The 23,339-nt window shown below is 39.2% G+C and overlaps 1 protein-coding gene across 2 annotated transcripts in view; it reads left to right on the top strand.

Annotated features, from left to right (window-relative positions):
* The window catches only part of TLL1 (tolloid like 1), a gene marked incomplete at both ends in the record, with an annotated part of 126,930 nt that overhangs the window by 46,444 nt on the left and 57,147 nt on the right, over positions 1-23,339 (top strand). For both annotated transcript variants that reach the window (XM_084266795.1, XM_084266794.1), the window contains 4 exons: positions 9,404-9,514; positions 13,842-13,922; positions 16,093-16,245; positions 17,974-18,091. In XM_084266795.1, coding sequence (XP_084122921.1) covers positions 9,404-9,514; positions 13,842-13,922; positions 16,093-16,245; positions 17,974-18,091 — 463 coding nt within the window. The remainder of the gene's footprint in view (positions 1-9,403; positions 9,515-13,841; positions 13,923-16,092; positions 16,246-17,973; positions 18,092-23,339) is intronic.

Genomic DNA, 23,339 nt, shown 5'->3' with positions numbered 1-23,339 from the left:
GTGTTTTGTAAACAAAGTAGGAATACACATGATCTGCTCGAGGAGTAAGTGACACAGCACCACGTTTTCCGAGTGTTCAAGTTTTACTTTACTATGGCTTTCTACATATCCATGTCTATTTATGAATAGTTTGCTGTGAAAGCATGAAAGTATAGAGAAAGAATAAAGGTAATCTAAGGCTTAAGGAGTCTAATAAAACTGTTTACTAAAAATCTTAGTAGCCAAGGAATTTTGAAATATTGGGCTGTGCATGCCATAAGCTGAACAGCAACCATCTGAAAAGGGTGATATTTAATTTGGCGTATTTATTCTGAAGTTTAGCTGTATTAAATGTTTGTGTTTTCTCCAGGCTTGGAGGAGGCTTAGTATTTGCAGTATCTTGTGTAATTCCCATTTCCAGAGCGATATTAGGAGGTTATTTGAGGCCACTGCTGAGTTGCTGTCAAGTCACACCCCTCATGGCCAGCAGACCATGCTAGCCCAGGGTGAGCTGGCCAGAAACATCATGTTTGGCTCATGTCCTTTGTTCCAGCTCCTGAATTGTGTCGAAAGACACCTAAAAATACTCCAAGACTAATTTAGGCAGTAACGCTTTTATTAATTAAAACCCGAAGACATTAAAGATCATTAAATGCTTAGTATCTGTCTGCACTGTATTCATGCAAACAGCAGCTGTAATTAAGGCTGTCACGGTTGCGGCGGGGGAAGCGGTATCTGCGAGTGGGATGGCAAATGGACCGCACTACGCTGTTCCTGCTAACATATGGGCTGCTATTATAGAGCAGTTCAAGAAATCTGGTGGAAAGCAGAATGTAACAAGCTGTGGTGGCTTAATGAAGGCAAGAAAGAAGAATAAGAGGCATGGATAAATAGTCAGTTATCTGTTACTTGGATTGGTCCCTTAGTGTCTCTGTTTGACATACAAATGAAAACACCTTCTAAACCGAGGATCAGCATGAGACTGACTTTCTGGGAACAGGAAGCTTAACCAAGCTGTAGCTATTTGCTTTCTCTTAAGATTTGTGAAATTCTTGAACTTCTCATGTTTTACACCACAAGATTTTTCTGTGGGACCAGTAGGTGTTTTTTGCTATTGGATTGCTTTTTAAGCTGAATTAGCTTTCACTGTATTAGACTGACGATCGGCTGTGGAAAAGTGTCGAGCTATAAATCCTTATGTAAAATATCACTGTAGATACACACGATCTAACCTAATCAGTTCTGCAGCAGCTTGGACATGACCATGGTAGCTGCAGCCTCACAAGTTTGGGGATAAATGCAATCTGGCAAAGGAAGTCTAAGGACAGAAGAAAGTTGAAGCTGTATTTATTTTATTTTTATTTTAAATTTTTTTAACTGTCCTCTGCCCTGCCTCCCCCACTTAAGTTTTGTTGATGATACTTGAATTGCCGACAGTGCCAAAACCCTAGGCAATGAGTAAGTTTGGACTGTGTGCGATGTAGAATTCTCTTCAGGCCGGGGCGGAGAGCCTGCTGGCTTGCAGTAGAGCACTCACAAAAGGATAATACTCCTCTGCTGTTGGAAAACAAGGATTTAGAAGAACTCTCGGGGGGTACACAGGACTGGTTTTCTACAGCAGAAGAGTGTATGTTTTGTTTGTTTGTTTGTAAGGGGAAACAAATGCAAAACTGAAAGGAGGCTTCGTTGTATATACCGAGAGACAAAACATTAAAGTGGTTATATAAAGTCTGTCTTGAGTACTAGCATAGTTAAGATTGCTCAGGATATTAAACCATGTAACATTCAGATGTACAGAGCATTAAATCCTGACTAATAACTTGGTATTAGGCATTAGATAACTTCACTGATTTCCCACTGTTCTTTTACTGTTTCCTCACTAACTCTGGGGATGTTTTTCCAGTTTCTGTTTTATGTGCTGTGTCCAAAAAATAATCAGCAGCTGTATGGAGTCTCTGTGGGGAAAAAAACAACAAAAAATGCTGGGAAAAATAATTGGTGTTGGGTAACAAGCAAGCAAAATAGTTGTGACCAATGGGACTCCTCATTTCTATCATCCAATTCACATCACAGGTTAAAATAGAGTAAAACAATTGTGCTTCAACTTCTTTGCTGTATGGACTAGACTTTCTACTCTGGTAACAAAAAAAGGTGGCAGAAGACATCTGTTGAATTTGGGGACAGGAATGTGGACTTAGGTTTGTCCATCACCCAGCACCTGCTGTATCAGGCATGGGATCGCCACCGTAAAGTGCAGCGTTAAGAGCTGTGCAGTCCCTTTCCTTGTCTCTTCTGCAGGGTCAGGTCGCAGGATGATGTGTGAAAACCAGAGATGGTTCGGCTTAAATGGGGTTCATGATAAAAATCATGGAAACTGGAAGCTGCAGCTGATAACGAGAAACACTTCTGAAGCCTAAATATGGGTTTATTTATATACATTTTAATAGTTTTCCATGTTTAGATGTAGGCGATGCAAATGGAGCAACGTTTATTTCATGTGGCACGATGAGAACCTTGATCCTGAATGCCAGATAATCCCTTTCCTTTCCGTGCCGTTTGGCTTTCCATGTAAATCTTTGGTTTCATTTCATGATTATTCAGGGATTTTCTGTTTTAGAGGTACTACTTTAGCCTACTTGTGATTTTCTGTCTGCGAGACTTCCCAAAGATGGGGAAGTACAGGAGGAGAAGATTTCCACCAATGCCTAGAATATTAATGTGATGTGCTTATTCTGATGCCAGGTTTCAAATAAAGTGTTCCTGTATAAGTAAGTGGCCTCTGTTGTCATATTGCAGGAGAATTCCTGAGGAAGTTACCTCATTCATATTTCTCTATTAATGAGAAAGGAGGGGACGAAGCCAGGACAGGTGACCCAAACTGGCCAAAGAGTATTCCATGCCAATTACGTCATGCTCAGTATAAAGGGGGGCTGATGGGAGGAGGAGTGGGCAGCTCCAGGATGCATGGTTTTTGGGAGACGGTCGGGTTCTGTCCCAGTTGGATCAGTTTGGTGATGATGTCCTTCAGAGTCTGGAGAAAAGTGTGAGGGAGCTGCAGTGAAATGCTACATGCCACAGATGGAACTCCAGAAGTGTCACTTAGCGGGGACAGGGATGTTGCCTTGACAACTACCCTCCCAACAAACGTGAACAAGCGAAAGGAGGGACGAGTGAGCAAAGCATTGTGCCTGGGGAACTTAGGGGGAGTTTCTAAGAGTGGGTGACATGAGGTAATGGTGTCAACAGGGAAACTACTATTGAAGATTTAAGTAAATTGCATTAAAAAGTATGCTTCTATGCTGCATCACTGCCATGCACAAGGTAGCTTATTCCAGGAGAATTTTATGCATGCCTGTGTGACCTATTGTCAAGAGATGTCACATTTAAAAGAGCAATGGTAGAAAGAGGCATGGCACGTAGGTTTATGCTTGTGGTTGCATGTGAGGCTTCTGCTGTTTATTTACCTTGTCTTGTTTCCACTTCAATGGTTTCTAAGAAAAATATATTGCAGGTGAACATGTAGGAAAGCCTTTGAAATGATTTGAAGGTGGCAGGAACACAAAATCAGGATAATAATAGCAGCGTGTGTTTTATTCCTTGTAATGAGGTGAAATTGTTTTTACTTGTTTAGCAAATTATGAACTTTCCTCTTTCTATTCAGCGCTAGAAACGGTTATGTAAGATGTGAGCGGACTGTATGGAACAGAATGACTCACCGAGAGAGACTGTGAAGCACATAGCTGTGTGGTTACAGAGAAGTACTCAATGACTAGCCAGAGACAATGCTGCTAATTGGAACTGCACTCGTGGGTTTAGATGAATATCTATCCTGGCCAGTGCACTTTTTGGCATCTCTTGCTGCATGAGTTAACTGGTCAGGCATTGAAAAGTGTAGGGTGTCCTGCTTCCCACCCAAGGACATTAAAGCAACTCTCCAGATTTTAATTTTGTGTTGCAGTTCATAATTTCTGTGGCCTGTTCTTGGCAGGTTCTGAGAAGGGGATGAAGTGTAAACTTCCAGTAAGGCACCAAAATCTGATGCTTTGCTTTAAAAATGCCTTCTAATATCACCTTAAGCCTTTCACTGGTATCTCCTCAGTACAGGGGTAACCTCCCTGTCGTGATTCAACATCTGCTTGTGGAAAAAGAAATTACCTGTGCAGCTGATCACAGTTTACATCTTGTTTTGAGAAAGCCTAAGGAGGTCTTCTGCTCCCATCCTCACAACTTTACCCAAGCCTGGAAGGCTTAACCTGAGCTGAACACTTGTCCGGCCTGCGAGTCACCAGAAGGCATGGAAGTCACTAGAACGGTCTGTGGCTTCAGTGGTCTCTGGCGGCCTGAGGCTCTGAGAGCTGTCCTTGGTAGCTGGGTGCTCTGCTTTATCCCAGGGAGGAGCTGGTTTCCTCCTGCTGTGTGGCTCCGCTTCCAGGGCGGGATGGGCAGCCTTTACTCACCCGGGGCTTACGCTCTGTTACTGGTACCAGCATGAATGCTCCCAGGAATGTATTTTATTTGAAAAGCCTGGTTATTATCTGATTTTTTTAAAAATTAAGAATTGTAGGAGAAATTGCTTGATGTAGATAATCCTGTTGCTGTGATTATAAGGAGTACCCTCCTGTGTGTATTTTACAGGCTGGCCTGCTAATTGATGTTTCAGATCTCAGAATGGGACATCCTACTGTGTACCACAGCCCCATGGTTCCTCTCTCATTCCTCATCCCCCACATGACTTCTCTCTTGTTCTGTGAACTTCTGACCATCTCCTACAAAGTCATGAAAGCCTTTTTTTATCCTAATGGAGCATGTTAATTGATTCATACTGTGTCTGTACATCCATTAACTTAAGATGGTTTTTATATTATTTTTTTAATATTTTAAATTTGTATTTCCTATTCCCAGTAGCGTATTTTATTCCTGTAGAATACTGGATATTTTATGCAGTGATGGTCTTTGGGAGAGAGTAGATTAGCAAAGAGAGTTTTGTAGATGAATCTTAATTATTTATGATAAAATAATAGTTCCTGCTGCAAGTAGCAGAATGTAGCTGTAGTTCCTGTGCTTGGTCTGTGTTTTATACATCATCTTATTTTTCCTTTCCTGTTGCATTACTTGTGTGGTAATATTAGTGTGGTTTCTCTGGTTGGCAGATATTTTTCCAAGCTATTTATTTTCCTGTTTGTTTTCGTGCTTGTGAGCTGATTGCTTATGTGCAGTAAACTTAGCTGCTTTACATGGCAGTGATTAGCCTTTCAGTGACGTAACATCTTTTTGAAGGTGATGTTTGGCAGAGGGATGAGTTGTGTGAAATCCTACCAATCCTTCTCCACTGTTACCAAAATACATTGTTTTACTCTGTAATCAGTTTGTGTCCGTTTTTCTAGAAACCCAGGTGTGTATTGCATCTGTTGAATTTGTGTCAATGTGTAATGTAGTGGCCATGTAAAACATCACACACACAAACTAAAAAATACAGTAGTGTGGAATTTGGTATAACGGGATATATATCTCTTTATCAAGTACTGGAGAAAAAGACCCATTTTCTTTTATAAAGAAACTATATATAATAAAAGATACTCTAAATGCTTTCCCTCTGTAATTAACTGTGTCCCAAATTTTCAACAGATTTTTCCTGAGTTTATTGTACATCTTGCATTTTCAAATTAAATTTAAAAATTGTCTTTAAGCATCAAGTTTTCCTGATCACTGAAAAGAGATAGGATAAGAGGATAATATAAAGCAACCTAAAACAAGTAGAAGTATGTTAAACTTCTGTTTAGATAATTTTGAAAGTTCCTTTGTAGTTTGGTTGGGCTTTGGGTTTTCTTTTTTGTGGTGGGTTTTTTTTTTTTGGCATTCATATTAATTTTCTAGATGAAACTTAGGACTTAAATTGCTGTGAAAAATGAGGGAGGTGCAGAGCTGAACAGGTCAGTTCTGCCAGAAATTCCTTAGAAGGAGGTAATAAAGCTCTTAATCTTCATGCTCTTAGCATCATTCCCTGCATACCCAAACAATCTACTGCTTCTTTTCTGTAATTTAAGATCTGTGTGTGATCCTATGAAACACATGAGGTGACTTCTTCGGATAGCTTCGGACCATAAGACATTCAAAGCAGGAGATAAAAATACGTTCTTCTCTGCTTTCAAAAAGAGTATGACACTCACACAGGCATTCCAAAAAATTAAAGGATACTTTTAAAAGTTGCGGGAGTTACCTGAGGTCTTGGCTTTGGGGTTTTTTTGTTTGTTTGGGTTGGGTTTGTGGTTTGTTGTGGGTTTTTTTTTTTTGTTGGGGTTTTTGTTGTTGGGGGTTTTTTGATAATTCAGGTGAAATTGTGCTTCAGGGTCTGAAGGGCAGAATTTTATATTCAGTGCATCCCTTTAATTAGAAAAAAGATGTATTTTTTTAAAAAAAAACATTATCGGATCCCTTTTTTTCCCAGTTGATGTGTGTTAGGGCTATACTGAAGTTAAACAGCATCCAGTTAAGTGTTTTTTCTTTTCCCAGGTGTATATCTCCCCAGTTGCACTAAAATTTATTTAGAAAATCACAGGATTATTTCAGTAAAAGTAAAGTGGCGATTATTAAATAGTTACTAAAGTAAATAAGTTAATTATATTGAGGTTTCTGCCTCGCAGTGGGTTTTTGTGGTTTTTGTCTTTTTCTGCAAAGCAGAATTGCCTTGTGTCAAAAAAGTGACCTGAAGAAAGATTCAAACTTGCCATTATAGTTCTAGACAATCATATATATTTATTTCTTCAGCATAAACTCATATTTAGTTAATAGATTGGAGAACCTAGCTCCTATTGGTCGCACAGATTGTTTACAATGATGTTAAGCTTGCATTAGCACTTACTCTTACATTACCGTGTGTATATTACTGTTAAACTTAACCTTGTGCTTGCTTGCTAATCAAAAACCAGCTAGTAGTCCAGATGTTTAATAAAAAGTTTAGCTTTGTTATCCTTTCTAACCCAAAAGACAAAGCTACTATACCTTGCCTGAGTACTGTATCTGCGCACAAATTCAATGTATTTGTCAGCCAAATTCACGAGGTTTAGTCTTTGCTATTTGTACTTTCGTGACAAAGTGGATGTCAGCACAGTGATGTGATAAAGGTACATCATCAGGATGAGGGAGGATATTTTCCACCATGTTTTTTCCAACTTGATTATTTTTCTGAATTTTCATTTGTCTTAGGTTTTTGTGTTGATACAATCAGTATTACACAGTGAAACCAGAGTGACTTCTGCTAATGTATATCTGTCAGTGAGTTATTGCATCATCTATTGACAATTCAGAACCTTCCTTTTGGTAACTTTTAGAATGAAAGAAAAATAAGCTTGCTTTTAGGCTTTAGCACTTCCTTGACTCCGACGTGGACAACTTGTGTGACCTCTGCTGGGGCACACCGTATCGTTGTAGACTGAAATGTTAACAGTTTTCTCCTCTTCTGTTTTTTCGTTCAGCTTATTAAAGTTTGCAGCCTTTCATTGTGCTCTGTACAGTGGCCTCTGTTATGAATGACATCCAAGAGAAACCTCTAGAAGTTTTTCAGAATAAATAAGATTTCACTCTGTTTAGATGGAGACTACTGGCTTTCTCCCCTCACTGACCCTGACAATCCAAGTTCTTTTTCCTAGAAGCTTAAGACGAAAAAAGAAATAGCCAAGCAATGCCACTAGCTCTGTCTCTTGACCTGGTATCAAAAAACATCACCTGTGAGAGCAGGGTAGCCAAAGGAAAGATGTCCCAAATATGCCCAAGGGGAACATAAAGAGCTAGTGACCCTTGGCAGGAACAGCTTCAGAAAGGGTCTCAATTACTTGTGGTTTCTAAGAAACGTTCTATTTCTCTGTAAAAATGATATATGTGTAAATAGCCATATTTAGGCAGGCTATACGTTGTTGGTTAAATCTTTAATTGAAAAAGTATCATTTGATTTTTGTAGCTCTGTGTAAGTGATCTGCTGGTTTTTATGGTATTTTATAAGACAGACCAAAGGCACTTTCAGTACAATTGCTCCTAGTTGCCTTGCTCAAGAAGAATAATGGAAATGGGAGGAAGTAATGTACTATCTGGGTATTCTTTAGAAATACGTAACTTTTTGCCTTGGTATGGATTTCTTTGATACGAGTTTGATTAAATACTAATGAATGTGAGCATCAATAAATAAGAAAAAGTCAACTTCTACAGCACCATGAAACAGCAAAGAATATTATCTGATGAAAGGTCTCTACAACATGATATAAAGAAGAGACAGAGAAAAGTGTTTTAGCATCAATTTAAGTGCAAGTAGACCAGAGAGAATGATTGGGTAACAGCTGGACTTTGGGCAAGGTTTTAGTTGTACGGAAGTGAAGAAAGCTATTTGCTGTGGAACCAAGCAGAGGAAGTGATGTCCTCCTGGATAGAGGAAAGAGGACACAGAGTTGAAGATGACACCAAGGCTTTTGTGATTCTGAGGGGAAAAATAACAGAGCTATAGACAAAGGAAATAATGAGAGGGAAAAGGAAGAATTTGGATAAAGATAATAATCAACCACTTAAGTTCATGTTAATTGGTATATGCTCTGTTGACTTCATTCACAGCAGTTGAGGATATGGCCTGTTGAGTTCAGCTTTACTGGTAAGTTTGAGTTGGCAGGGATATTTCTGTATAAATTTTAAGCAAGAATAGGCAGAGATGGAAGTCTGAAGTTAATGATCCTGAATTCTAGCAAGCAGGCCTATATCTTTGTTCATTGAGTTCTGATGGCACTTTAGGGAAGGTGAGTTGGCTAAGCAGAAGTCAAACTTTGAAAAGCAAAGTATTTGGAAGAATCCTAATGGTGAGACTAACTGTGAGAGGAAAGCATACAGATAAACCAAGAGGAAAATGAAAAATAAAGTGCTTTTCCATCTCTGTTTAACAGAAAACAGATAAGCATGTAATTCTGTGAGACAAACAGAATCTAATATAGAAATTGATTGGAACATAAAAATAATTTAAAATAATCTTCATTTTCAGGAAGGCATTATGACACGTAAAGATTACATTTTCTCAGAACTGTATTTTGTTTATTTCATAGTTCAAATGTTAACCTGTTTCAGTGTCTTTTTTTCTTTGTTGTATTTACTTACAGAAAACTTGCTGAAAATTTATTAATAGATTCACATGACATTTAAAAGATTGCATTTGGGCAATGTCTAAAGAAATGAGAGACTAAGTGTTTAGGAGAGTATTGAAACAATGTATTTGTCTCTTGCTAGGTAGTTTTCTTTCTTTGTATAAAATTATAGAGCAGTAAGCAATTACATGTGATAAATATATATTTGTCATATGTTTCCCCAAGGGTTTTAACATGGCATTATAGTCTTCAGAATGATTTTAATGTCTAAATAAATTCTTTAATTAAATTGAGCTCTTTTTTATTTAAAGCTGTCTTTTGGGGAGATATTGCCTTAGATGATGAAGACTTAAAAATATTTCAAATTGACAGGACAATTGACCTTACGCAGCACTCCAACGAAAGACTTGGCCATAACACAGGTATGGTATTTTAGGCTTGCTTTTAACTTATTTTTTTCTCTCTCTCATTGTGCATAGAAGGCAATCTCTGTTTTTAAGTATAGAAAGTCACTATAATGTTTTGGGTGATACTATTTTATGCTTTAAAAAGTTACTAAAGAATGGGTCTAAACTTGCTTTTAGGGAAAGAAAGAGAAGAGCTAGAATTTTAGTTTTATCCCGGTATTTCTGATTAAAAATACCTTGCTCAGTTGAAGAGCAGATGTCAGGAACCAGAAGTCCACTCTGCAGGTGGTCATGTGGGAAAGGAAGTTGTATAAAGCTTTGCTTTAGTTGCTGAAAGTTTCTAATAACAGAGCCCAAATACCCTATGGAGAGCATACATGGAAACCTGGACCTGAGACTGGGAGCCTTGAATTACACCCTTCTGCTCTTTTAGTTCCATCCAGATCTGTACCCAGATCTAGAAGCAACACAAGAACACGTCTTCCTTCTTAGAATTTGCCTTGTCCAAAAAGCAGCTATATGTCTGACATTTTGATGCATGTTTATTTGCTGTTCCTAACATAGTCCCAGAAGCTGCAATCCAATCAACACAGGCATTTGGGTATTCAAACAGATAGATAAAAAAGTATTGTTTATGTGTAAATACAAAGTTGATTATGGGGCCGGGGCACCTTTCCTATCAAAAGGCTGAGAGAGTTGGGCTTCTTCAGCCTGGAGGAGAGAAGGCTCTGGGGAGAGCTTACAGCAGCCTTCCAGTCCCTGAAGCAGCTACAGGAAAGCTGGGGAGGGACTTCTTACAGGGGCATGTACTGATAGGACAAGGAGGAGAGTAAATTTAGATTAGGTATTAGGAAGAAATTCTTTACTGTGAGGGTGGGGAGGCCCTGGCACAGGGTGTCCAGAGAGGCTGTGGCAGCCCCTGGATCCCTGGCAGGGTTCAAGGACAGGTTGGATGGGGCCTTGAGCAACCCTGGGCTGGTGGGGGTGTCCCTGTCCATGGCAGGGGGGTGGGAACTTGGTGATCTTTGAGGTCCCTTCCAATCCAAACCACTCTGTGAGTTTATATATGTATGTTTGTGATCTATCCATGGTCTAAATGGATGTGTAACTAATGTCTAAAAATACCTATGCTCTCAGGCTCTGATCTGTAAATTCATTTGTAAATGTTCAGGTTATGGTACCAAAAAGCCAAGTAATTTAGGAAAAGGGTAGAAAAAATGCTATTAGAAAATGTATAAATGCATAATTGAAATTTATTTTCTATTAAGCCTCCTATGTATGTTTCTGAACTGTGCATCTGTTAACTTGATTCCTGATGTATGCAATAAGGACCACTCTGAATAATCAGAAAGGAATTTTTCAGATCAACGAAGTAATTTTCAATTCAACCTTTCAATGCTGATATATTTAAAGTACTTTTACTCTTCCTAGTTAAATAGTGTGATTAGATTATTTCTATAAAACACGAAAAGTTATTTTCTCTCCTTTTAAAGCCACTTGTTTTTTCAAGGCAGGTACACATTTGATAGTTTCTGAATTAAAATAGAGTCAGAGATTTCCCTGCCCCCCTTTCCCTGAAACAAATACTTTTCATTGTCTTTGGAGGTATTTCAGGTGCTAGTTTTGCTGACAAAATGTAGAGAGCAAGGTCGGTCATTTCCCCTAAAGTGAATGCAGTCTGGCCTGCTGACTCTCCTGCTTCTTGCTTTTCAATTCTTTTCTTTTAAACAGCTTCATTATTTTTTGTTGTCAGTTTTCATGGAAAGAATGTACATTTCTAAGCTGTTTTAAAATAATATCCAATAGTCTGTTATTTAAATTTCTTTCCTTACCTGCCAAGATTTGTGCCTTTTCTGTCTGTGCGGATAGTGTCCTATTCAAGATATTTACACACTTTTCTACCTTTTATTGTACAAGAAGAATCAATGCAACCACAATGGTTAGCTGAGAATAAACTCTCTTGATGATTTTGTAAGGCTCGCAGTGAAGCCTCAACATTCTCGATTGATCTAAGAACAGAGGTGGAAAACCCAATTTTGCACTTCACATCCATACGGCATTTTGTCCATAAATGAGTTTAGCCTGGTTTTGGAAACTGTTCTTTTTCTCCCTTCTACTTTCCAAAAGAGTGCATTGGCAGCAGCTAACTAGTTGGTAGTAGATACCAACTGGAAAAAGAATGGAAGATGTCTATAAAATTGAAAACAAATATTTTGCCTTTAGTTACAGACTAAATGGCAATTAATTACAAGCTTCATTTCGGAGATCTTTCCATTGTTGGCTTTCACAAGATAAAGGTGACATCAGGAAGGAGGGTTGGGTACTTGGGTATCCAGAGTTGCAGAGTTGCATTTTTCATTGCAACTACTACTTAAGGATCCCAAGGCTCGCTGGCTCTGACTCACATTATGTGACTGCTTCTGTTGGTGAGGATTATCCTCTTGGATTTGCAGGGTCAGAGACTTAATCTGTGAGCTTCTCAGTCTGGCGCTGTCGTTCTGTGTGTCATTTTGTCCGAGCATTGCACGTAATCTTTGCAAACAGAAACAACAGTAAAGCTCATAAAATTGTTCTGTGTGTATTATTATGAGTCCAGACTGACCAAAGTATCCTGCTGCTTCTGCCTGAGGTATGAGAAGATGCAGAAAACATTCTTCTTTACAAAAGAATTTTTTGAGACTGTTGCTTGGCAAAGCTGTATGTTATTAATATTAAACATAATAGTTATGTGAGGTTCTTTTTCTGTCTCACTTTTTCTCTAAATGGAACACACAGGCTATGTTAACAGAAATGAGTTGAATATTTTTTCCTAGGAATAATTATAGTATAAGTTACTTTACTGAAATAACGGCTTCTTTGCTTTTTCAGTTATGCCTGCAACAGTTGATGCCTTTTAGATTTTTTTTTTAAATGTTTGGAACCTTCAGCCATATGTTTTTTTTTTTACAAAAGAGAAATGTTAACATGAGATAAGATTACATTACTGATGATCAATACAAGGAACGGAGTCGTTCTATTCCCTCTATGTTAGAGTTACCATGGAACTTGTTGGGAAGGAGTGTGCTGGACTGTTACCTCATCTATCTAAAATGTTTTAAAAAATTTGGGAAATTTTTCTCAAGGGAGCCAGCAACTATGTGACAGTGTATTCCAAATAATTAGGCACGCTGTTACTCACTTAGCAGCCACACTCACTTGCCTTTTATGGAATTTTCTCATATGTAACATAAAAACATAGAATCTCCTGATTTGGAAGGGACCCAGAAGGATCGTAGAGTCCAACTCCTATATGATTTTAAGTTGCTGTTCAGTAAATATATTTTCTACACATATATTGAAAGTTTTTATGGGGAGTTGGGAAAGCTCTTTTTAGTAGTGGTTGGGGGCTTTTATTTCTGTCCTTACTTTGTATTTTGAAAACTCTTGTCCTATAATGGAAACTGGATTTTAAAAGACAACCTACTCCAAACTTCTGAAAAAAAACCCTTTCTGAACAATTCTGAATGCCTTATTGACTAGTACACTATTATCAGTGCATTAGTCTTTCTTCTGGTTCCCTGGGGTATGCAAAGGCACTTAGAGCCTGAAAATTATTGTACGTGAAGGGAGTATGTGGCAGATCCATCAAATGTACGCAGTAAATCATGTTAAAATCAACTGCTTAACAGTGTAGCTTTTCTTGCTCTTAAGTGCTGAAATGACAGATACATATATATAGATACACGCACATATACATGTCAGTGAGCTCTTACTGCAACGCACACTGACATGGGATGCTTCAGTGCCTTTAGAGTGCACTGATACCTATTTATATGCTGACAAAGGAAAACAAATCTCTTGTGGTAAAATCAGGCATATTAAGTTTGTATTGGTTTGGGTTTTTTTTTCTGATGTAACTTGGGGTGTTTGCTTTCCCTCTTCCCCCTTGCTTGAAGAGAAAAGATTATGGCATGCATTCAGGAAATTTCTGTGCAAGTGAGGCTTTTCACTGTCAATCAATATGGCTCTGAGGATGTCAAGGTCACCAGGCAGAAAAAAAAGCTCCAAATAATAATTAGATGATGTAATTGTCATGTCTTGTCTGAAAAACAAAGACGTGTTGGCTTACATTCTGGAATGCATATTAGAAAAATTTCCAGCTAAAAATATGTTTTTATTTCACCATCAAGAGTACTTGAAGAATTTGTATGCAAGTCACTGATGAGTGGTAAACTTCCTTTAAGACACCTAGCAGTCTTTATGGAGTATTTTCTAATCTCTCCAGGTGATATAGTTGCTGTAGGTGTAAGATTCCATGTCTTTAACTTTTTTAAAATTACCTTTTTTCCTTTTCTTTTTAAAGGTGGCTTTGGAGAGCATGGAATATCAAAAAAACGAGGTGCCCTCTATCAGCTTATAGACAGGATAAGAAGATTTGGCTCTGGTATTTTCACTGTTTAAATTAGCAGTTTGCCTGATGTGATAATGTATCGTAAACGTTAATTATGCTAGTACTGTAACACTTTAAAGCCTCTCTGTATTACTATTGGCATAAAACCTCCCTACAAAACAAATTGCACAGGGCTAGTAATGAAGAGATTAGCTCTTTGTTGCAGTTTCTTAGAGGTCTCTTTGCAGCATCAAGTCTGGAAGGTAAAAGACGTAGTTTTAAATCTCATATGAAAAATTCCTTAGCTTTTTCCTACAGCTGTGTTCATTGTACTGGTGCCAGTACAATGAGTTTTCAGCACAGATAGGCTGTGCTGCGTAGCTGCTCATGTCACGCCTTTCCCCCACCCCAGATCAAGTTGGGGCATTCTGATGATTCATACTGTGTTGGAAGCATTGATGGTGTGTTATGCTGAACTAACAGGTTTTTATACTAATACGCCCTTGTCAATGTGAGCATAGTTGAATTCAGCGAGCTGTGCAACCCCATGAATACCAGTTGACTTTACTCACCATATTTGACACACGGAGACATCACTTTAATGTCATGAAACCTCAACCTCAAAGAGGAAAATACGTGAAACTGTTTTGCAATGACACACTGTGATGTCTAAATACAGGACTGCGTATCTTCTGAGATTAACCAGAGCACAGTTACTGTCTTTGCAGATCTCCACTCTTTACAAGGGAATTACAGCTTTAGTATTGTATAAGTTCTTGTTGTTTTTGCATGCAACTTGGCAGAAATTTCTTAAGTCAAGTTCAAAAGAAAGTTGCTGAAAAGAATTTTGAGTGGTAAAGCACTTCTATTAACATGTGATGTTATTCAGTAATGACTGTGTATTAAGTGTAGCAGTATTGTTTTACCTGTGTTGTAGACTGTTGTGTGATCCTAAATTACGTTTATTTACAAGGATAAGTTTTTTGTTTGCCTGAGTGTATTTTAAAACCCTGAAATTTTTTGTATCTTTCTTGATACAATTCCAGTTACGTGTTAGTGGTAGCTGTTTCAAAGGTAGGCTTTTTTCCTTGGGTTCCAAGAGCTTTCTCCCTGCTTTCTGCTGGAGCCTCTTACCTTTCTTCCTCCTGTGGCTCTCCCAGCCCCAGGGTGCTGCCAAGGTAGCATACCTTGCTCCTGCCCATGAATCCTCCCTAATTCTGGCACAGGTGTTAAATTTAAGTGGGATTGGTGTCCCAGGGAGTAATCTCAGAGGGGACTTTGTACTCTTCAGTGAGGAGTACGACTTCAGCCTCACTGAGCAGGATTTGTTGGCTGCCTTTCAAGTGACCAATTTTAATCAGCTGCCTTGATGTGCATTCTGACTGATAAATGGGTTCAGGAGAAGCACCTGCTCGGGCATGCAAGTTCTTGTCTAACTATCCTTGTCCTCCTCTGATTTGGGAAAGATTTGCCTCTAAAGGGGTGAATGGTGGTAATATCTCTGAAAAGAAAATCTTATAAGGATACTTACCCGTACAGTTCCAAAAGCTCGTCTATGACAAATGTGTGTTTGTCCCCCGAAGTGTTGTAGGGTTCCTATCAAAATGAAAATCCCATTTTCATCTGCAAAAGTATTTACAGGTTACAGCTACATGTAATGGAGATGGGAGGGAGAAACGACCATCTCTGACTTTCTCCGTGTGTGTACAACTTCTCAAATAGTTTGTCCCTTTTAATTTTGCAAATGAAAGCCAGTGTAATGCTTCCCAGACTTCTTTTTGTTTAGCGCTTTAAGGATGCTCGTGCACTTGCTTTTCCAGATCCTACAGTAAAAATGAAAAGGGACAGTGAATGCCTTGATTACTGATCGATCTGTCCAAAGTCTTTCCTTCTTCAATGGAAAAATTCTACTTTCCTAGAAAAACCCCACCAAAACTAAGAGAGTGGGGTGGTAATGATGATGTCATTTGCCTTCAAGTTGATAAATATAAGTGGAAATTGTTGCTATAAATATGCTTGAAAAATGGTTAGAGTTTAGATTCCTTAGTTTCTTAATTTCCTGCATTGCTCTGAAAACTAAATCATGATAGTCTGTTGCATAACAATGCCCTGCTTTTAAAGGGCATAAAGAAATCATCTGACTTTGACCTGCTGGAAAAGAATTGTTTTCTTTTTTTTGTGTCTGTGTGCGATCTCTCATTCAGTGCCTTAATTATTGTTACAGACTTTGAGCAAAATAATACATCTAAAGGAAGAAGTACTGTAAAATTCTCAGGGAAAAATGAGAAAAACCGATTTCCCAGAGCCGCTACATCCCGAACAGAAAGAATATGGCCAGGGGGTGTCATTCCGTATGTAATAGGCGGAAATTTCACCGGTAAGGTTTGTGTTTTGAATGGGGAGAATGAGTAGAAATTTTTTTATTTGTCTTTTTTTATTTTTTTTTCTTTTAAGTCAAGTCATACTCTGTAAGTCAGTAGAAGAGTTTTCTGTTGGATCAGGCCTAAAGTACATCTGCTCTGAAAATATTAGTCATACTTCCAAAAAATATTCCAAAAGGCAAACTACATAATAAGAATGTGGAGTGATGTTTTGGAATGAGAAGGCTCCTTTCTTTGTTAGTATTTCTTGTTGCGCACTGGTTTTCAAGAGCCTAAGATACAGAATGTCAGGGATTGTTTTAAAAAATCTGGATATTTAGCACAAGAATACAGTTAATTTAACTGGTGTGACATATATTCTGCTAAAAAGATTCCACTCAGCAAACTGGCTCAGTTGTGTTTTGTAATTCCTCGGTTTGGATTTCAGCTGGGTAGGCACAGAACTCTTGGGAGAAAACTGTAGAAAGAGGTTAAAAAAATCTGTTGTTCCTGAAAAATAGAAATAGAGTGGTATCAGTGTGGATGTGTGAGGGGCAGCTGAAAACAAAACATGAGGGAGAAAAGCAACGGTGGGTAGGAAAAGATCTGTAGTAGCATTTATTGTGCATAGTAATACTGGGAATCAAAAGGAACATGCGAACATCCACAGACTGTGTAGATTCATTACTGTCAAGCTGATATCCAAAGGAAAAGCTTGACTGTGGCTGTTTACAGAGTACTATACCAAATATGACCTTTGCTGTAAGATTACCATCTTCTGGAAGAGCAGTACTAAACTAAATGAAAGTGTATCATGTTAAACATTTTACCTTTTTCATAATGAAAGATAAATTCTAAAGGCCAGAAAACATTGCTTGCAGATAAAAGGGCAAGATGGGATGAAATAACATTGAAATTTGATATTCTGACACAATTTGTACTTGCTATTTTTGAACTTCGAGGTTTTGTTCTCTTTAAATTTTAGAAAGTTTGGGGGTTTTTTTTGTTTTATTTTGTTGAGAGTTTCGGTTTTGTTATGTTCTGTGCGTGCTTGGTTTTGGGTTTGGTTGGGGTTTTTCTAATCATCCTATGCTGTAGCATGGGTTTTTGCAAAAGTCTGCAGGGTGGATGGATTTCTGCTAGCAAATTCAGGTAAAATAGTATTGTTCTTTGTGGATTTGCAGCTCAGGAGCAACACGGCTGTATTCTCAGATGCAGCCTCTAAGTTAGTAAGTCTTGTCTTCTGTCAAGCAATGAAATGACATCGCTTTACTGTCTGAAGTACTGTGTTCTAGCTGGCTTTGTGCTCTGTGGTGAGAGCTGGCCTGGCTGCTTCTGCATCTGGAGTGCAGTTCTGATTGTTTCTGAACGTGTTTCTCATTTTTTAAAACAACTATGGATTTAGTGCTCTACCAAATTAAGTATTTCCCCCCTTTGGTGGAACACTTGATTTCTAAAGGATTTTGATGCAAAGAGATGGAAACTGGCCCTTGCTCAAAACCACATTATTAAAATCAAATGCCTTGACTGCGTTGATCCCCTTGCATGCGGATACGTTAGGACAAGCTGGTGGTCTGGGTGTCCCTTCGGTTGGGATCTGGCAGCACACAGAACTACCAGGACACGGGTCTTGATGATCTAGTGGCTCCATCCAGAACTATATTCCCAGTATTGAAATCTGATATTGAGTAACAGGAGGCAGTTAGGAACGTCTCTTAACTAATCTCATACGATTATTCTTCTAGGCACCCAGCGTGCCATGTTCAAACAGGCGATGCGGCACTGGGAGAAGTACACGTGCGTTACGTTTATCGAGCGAAGCGATGAAGAAAGCTACATCGTGTTCACTTACCGGCCGTGCGGGTAAGTGCCTGTGCGTGGTGACACGCTCGCGCGGTCCGCGTTGGTGCTTGTCAGCTTTGCCGTCAGAGCAAGCAAAACATATCAATAGCTGCCACTGCTGAATGACGCCTGTGTTCTGGTTGGCTTCAGTTTTGTTGGAAGCAGCGTTTGAAGTTACATCCCTTTTGTCTGTTTCTGGGTAAAATGAGCTTGCTATATATATACACGTAGGTATGAGACTTTTATATTGGCTTCCTGATATATTTTTAATATTTATATGCATTGTTTTAAAGGTGTTTCAGGCTTATTGCTTGTTTATTCTTAGCTTTCTTCATGTCACATGTTTAGTGCTGAATTATGTATGGACTTCTATCCCATATTTCTTTTCCAGCTTAATTGTAATTCTAACTCTCATATGTTTGGACTGTCCTTGTCCAGTGAGTTTGTTTGCTCATCAAATTCATAACTCTTTGCAAATTCCTTCCTCCAGGTCGCTGATTTGTAAAAGTGAACAGATTTTGGTACAGATTTTATTGCTCATTAGTGCAGTTTCCCATTAATCACTGCGTTCCGTCTTCAGATATTTCTCCTTGGAAGTGCTTTGGTCAGCTATGCTTGTTGTTTATTCCACTCAGAATTCTTAATTTTACGTAGTGGTCTGTCAGCTTCCTGAGCCCACTCTTTTCCTGTCCCAAATAGAGCACTCACACCTGTGCTGGACTTCTGATAATTCACCTTCTGTTTGGGTTGTAGGCTCCACAGTGAGCAGCTCAGTGTCACAGATTTCCTGATCAATGAAAACTTTGCAAGCCTAGTTTTGGATTTTTTTATGGGCTAGGGTGGTGAGAAGAAGTTTTGGGACCTCCTTGCCTTGTAGGAATCATCCTGAACATACTTGACTATCACCCATACAATTACATGTAGACTTCATGTTTCACCTGTTTAAATTGTCCCTGACATTCTTCTTAATGCATTGCACATGGTGATAACACTCACTTGTAGGCTGTTTTAGGAAAGGTCTTTGCCTTGGGAAGTCTATGAGCCACAGATATTTGCAGTGGAGGAGCTTATTCTGTGGGAGCACCAGCAAACTCTCCTGTCATAGGTCTGACGTAAAACCCTGTTAGAAATGGTGCCAAATGGAACGGACTTCTGTTCTGAACCAGCATGACTGTTATTCCAGTTACCAGTCTAGCCCGTAGCATAGGATCTGGGGATACTGGCATACAGCTGGAAGAGAAATGGGAAGCACAGAATAATCGTGATGGTTCCCTGCACCCACAGAGGTAGAAAGCAATCTGAATTTAAACAGCAGACCTAGGAAGATAAGATGTCTCAGGACCTTTAAAAAGAGGAGTATGGGGAGGTCTACAGAGATCTTGAAAAGTAAATTCTACGACTTTGAAGTGCCCAAAGCCAAGTGATAGGAAATCTCTAGCCTAAGCACTGTCCCTTAGGCTGGTAGATGCTTCATGAGATCAAGTCACTTTAGGGTGAAGGCTGGATTATAACCAGTTTGAAGCAGAAGGATGGAATGTAATCAGTGTTTAATCTACCTTCAATGTCATCATTATCTTTTACAATTAGTGGTTGGCTTTTTTGGTAAGTACTTTTAAAATTGCAGGCAGCTTACAAAGGCTGTAACAAGTTTAAAATAAAAATGAGGAGGAGTCATACACCAGTGACAAAAACAACCAGGCTGAACAGAAGAGGTGGTTGAATGATGTTTTGGGGGGCCCTGAACCCATCAACCACTTGAGGAAGTGACAGAGAAATCAGGAGGTATATTTTCCAGTGTACAGTGCTGCTGCAGGATTTTCCATGGAAAGAGCCCAGAGGAAAGTGACACCAAACCATCTGCAGACACTTTCTGCTACGTGGCCAGTCGCTTTGAAACGAATCTCGGTTCTTTCCCATAGCGCCCTGCTGTGTTGTTTTGTTATCACATTGTGTCATTATTGTTTGCAGTGCCACGGCAGTTAACAGTCCCAGATGAGGGATGCTTTATTGTGCATCGTGCCGTTCACATGAACAGCTAAATGCTGCCCCAAAGAGCGCTTGTTCAGAGCATAACTTATTTAATGAATCAGAAAGAGGATGCAGCCATAGAAATGTTGAAATTCAGATGGCAATGTCTACAAACGTCTCAGATGACAGCATTAACACAGTAGCAAATGAAGTGCTGTGGAGACGTAAACATCACAGGTTTTTTTGAAGGAGCATAAGGCGTTACTACTTGCAGCAGTTCCTGGGCTCATCCCAAAAGGACAGTGATGAAAGAAGTGTATTTGAAATATAGCATCTGGTTATCAGAGATGTGTGACCTTCTGAAAGCTGAGATTTTATGTGCCAGGAATGAACGAGATAGGTTTTGATTATCACAGACCCATAGGACGGCACGGGATCGCAGAAAGGTGTCTAATGTATTCCTAAGGCAGAAGCAGCCATACCTAAGCCATTGCTGATACATGCTCATCTAGCTTGTTTCTAAAATCCCACAGAAAGAAATACTTCACAGTCTGCTAGAAAATGCATCGCTTCACTATCCCTAATACAAGAAATGTTGGGAGTTAGGGGAAGCAGTTTTGGTCTTAGCTAAACCAAGTATTTCTTCTGAAATTACAGTGCATTAACTTTTTTCCTGTTAGCCATGGCCATAGAAAATAAATTACTCCTTTCTTTTTTAAAGGAATCTAAACTTAGGGACTATTATTACATCCATCCTCAATTCTATTTTCTTTTAGGCTAGAGAACATTCAATTCATTTAATCTTTCCCAGTAAGTCATGTTTTCTAGGCCTTTGATCACATTGTTCTTCTTTTTGAGATTCTTTTCAACTAGTCTGCATCTTTCTTGAAATTTAGTATCTGAAACTAGGGCATCTTTATCCAGATGAATCATTTCTTCTGCAGAGCCAATGTAGCCTCTCCTTTCCAAAAGGGTACCTAAGCGTGATACTTCCCAGTTTCTCAATAGTGGCCAGGTTCAGCTTTTGGCTGTCTGGGATGTGACTCCAAAGAAAAGCCAGAGCACTGAGGACACCCTGCACTGCCTCCAGCATGCACCTTGTTTTGCACATCTCAGGACACCAAATAATTTTGTATTTCCCTTTTAAGGTCTTCTCTAACCTGTTAAAGGTGCTATCAGTTCTAGGTTTGTCTTTATGTTACTTAGCAGTCTTTATCAACTTGCAAGTTTAAAGAGCATCTTATCTATCTTCACTTCATAGATTATTCCAGACAGCTTTATACCCCATTTTATATCAGGGTTCTCCAGGGGTTTTGTTATGGGCAGCTTGTATGGAAAAATGTCAGAAGCATTTCAGCTGAATCCCTCCTTCCCACCAGAATTATTTCATCTGTCTTAATGATTATTTGTCATCACATCCTGTTTATTTAGCCTGATTTTAAGAACAAATAATTATTGAAGTATTGTTTCTTAGTACAACTGAAGCACTAATTAGTAATCAGAGTTTTTGTGATTACTAAGTCATTTTTATCCATTAGCTGCAGATGTAAGAACAAAAATATAGTATTAAGATATGAATGTTTATGGTTTTTCTACCAAAGCAGTGTACATTGGCATTAATATCTGTGACAGCAAGTATTTTTGCAGACAGTTGATTAGGGCAAGTAAATCTAATTAGTTAACAGGTTCAAAACATTCTTTGTTCCCTACTGCTTCTCCACCCTTATGTTTGTTGCCTCAAGAGAAGTCAATATACTTCTCTGCATGCAAAACTCAGAAAGGGGTCAGCAAACTGGGATGGCCCCTAGTGATGTGCTCTTAAATATTACTGAGTGCGAGATCAAGTTTCTTTTTCTGCAGTGAGACAAAAAGTGAACAATTAGTCATATTGTTCTGATATCTCAGCACGCCTTTGATTTGACTTCAGGCTGAGAGTTGGGCTTGTTCAGCCTGGAGAAGAGAAGGCTCTGGGGGAAGTGTTACAGCAGCCTTCCAGTCCCTGAAAGGTGTCTGTAGGGAAGCTGGGGAAGAACTGTTCTCAAGGGCATGGAATGATAGGACGAGGGGTGATGGTTTTAAACTAGAAAAGGGGACATTTAAGTTGAACATTAGGAAAATGCTCTTCAGAATGAGAGTGGTGGATCACTGGACCAGGTTGCCCAGAGAGGTGGTAGAGACCCTATCCCTAGAGACATTCAAGGTCAGGCTTGCTGGGGCTCTGAGTGACCTGATCAAATGAAGATGTCCCTGCTCACTGCAGGAGACTGGGCTAGATAACATCTAAAGTTTCCTTCCCACCTTACACATTCTGTGATTCTGAGAGTCTATGACTTTGAGGCAGTTTTTGCTATCTACTAGAAGAAGTAATTTTTATGACAAACTTTAGATGACTTAATTCAGTCACTGCTGTGTTGCCTTGTATAGGTATTTGACAAAGCTGTCTGAGATACAGGAAAATCAAATCTCTTTCATGTGCTTCCCCAAACATTGTAGACGAAACAGCTTCTGAATGTTATAACATTTGGGTTTTTTTCAACTTGCTGACATATTTAATAGACATTACAGGCAAGCTCTCTAGGTTGGTGAAACAGGTAAATCCGTTGCCTGGGGCATACTTCCGCAGTATTCTTTGGCTTTAAGAAGGATTGCGTGTTATGAAAGATACTCAGTCACTTCTGTGGAATGAGAAGAAATTCAGAGTTATGATAAAACCCCCTTGGCCTTAGGTCTGACTCATGCTCTCAGGTGGTGATTAGCTCTGGAGGCTGGCACTCTTCCTGCCCACAGCAGTTGACTCGGCTTCTCTGCTGGTTGTGGCGTGTCCTGCAGGATGGGTGTGACCAAGCTGCCAAGGTCTAAACCACAGTGTATAATCATAAAACCAAATGAGGGGTTATTTGTGCTAATACTCAGGGATAGGAAGCTGCTTCCTGAGGAATGGACTCAGCTAGCCATTCTTTGTAAGGCTGGGATGGCGGTTTCCATTGAGCAAGTGAAGCAGCAGTAGCCACTTCTGCCATTCCAACAGATCCTCTTAGGACAATGAATTGGAATATTTGGTAACTGCAGCTATATTGATCCCTGACAATAAGCAAACTGATCAAACCAGGTCATAGCCATTCTTTCTGTTGTACAACACGAGTTACATTTGTGACTGAAAGAGGTGTGTTTTCACTGAGGAAAAAAAGCTCTTTTTGTTGAAGAAAGTTGTGAACTTCCTTCCCTTGCTATGTGATGCTGTGCGGTCCTAGTTTGCCTACAAGGCCCTGCAGTTTTTCACCCACAACTTCATACAGTTAGT

Source organism: Gallinula chloropus, assembly GCF_964237585.1.
Source record: "Gallinula chloropus genome assembly, chromosome: 7".
In the NCBI taxonomy this organism is placed as follows: Eukaryota; Metazoa; Chordata; class Aves; order Gruiformes; family Rallidae; genus Gallinula; species Gallinula chloropus.
This window is presented reverse-complemented; position numbering and strand designations above follow the sequence as displayed.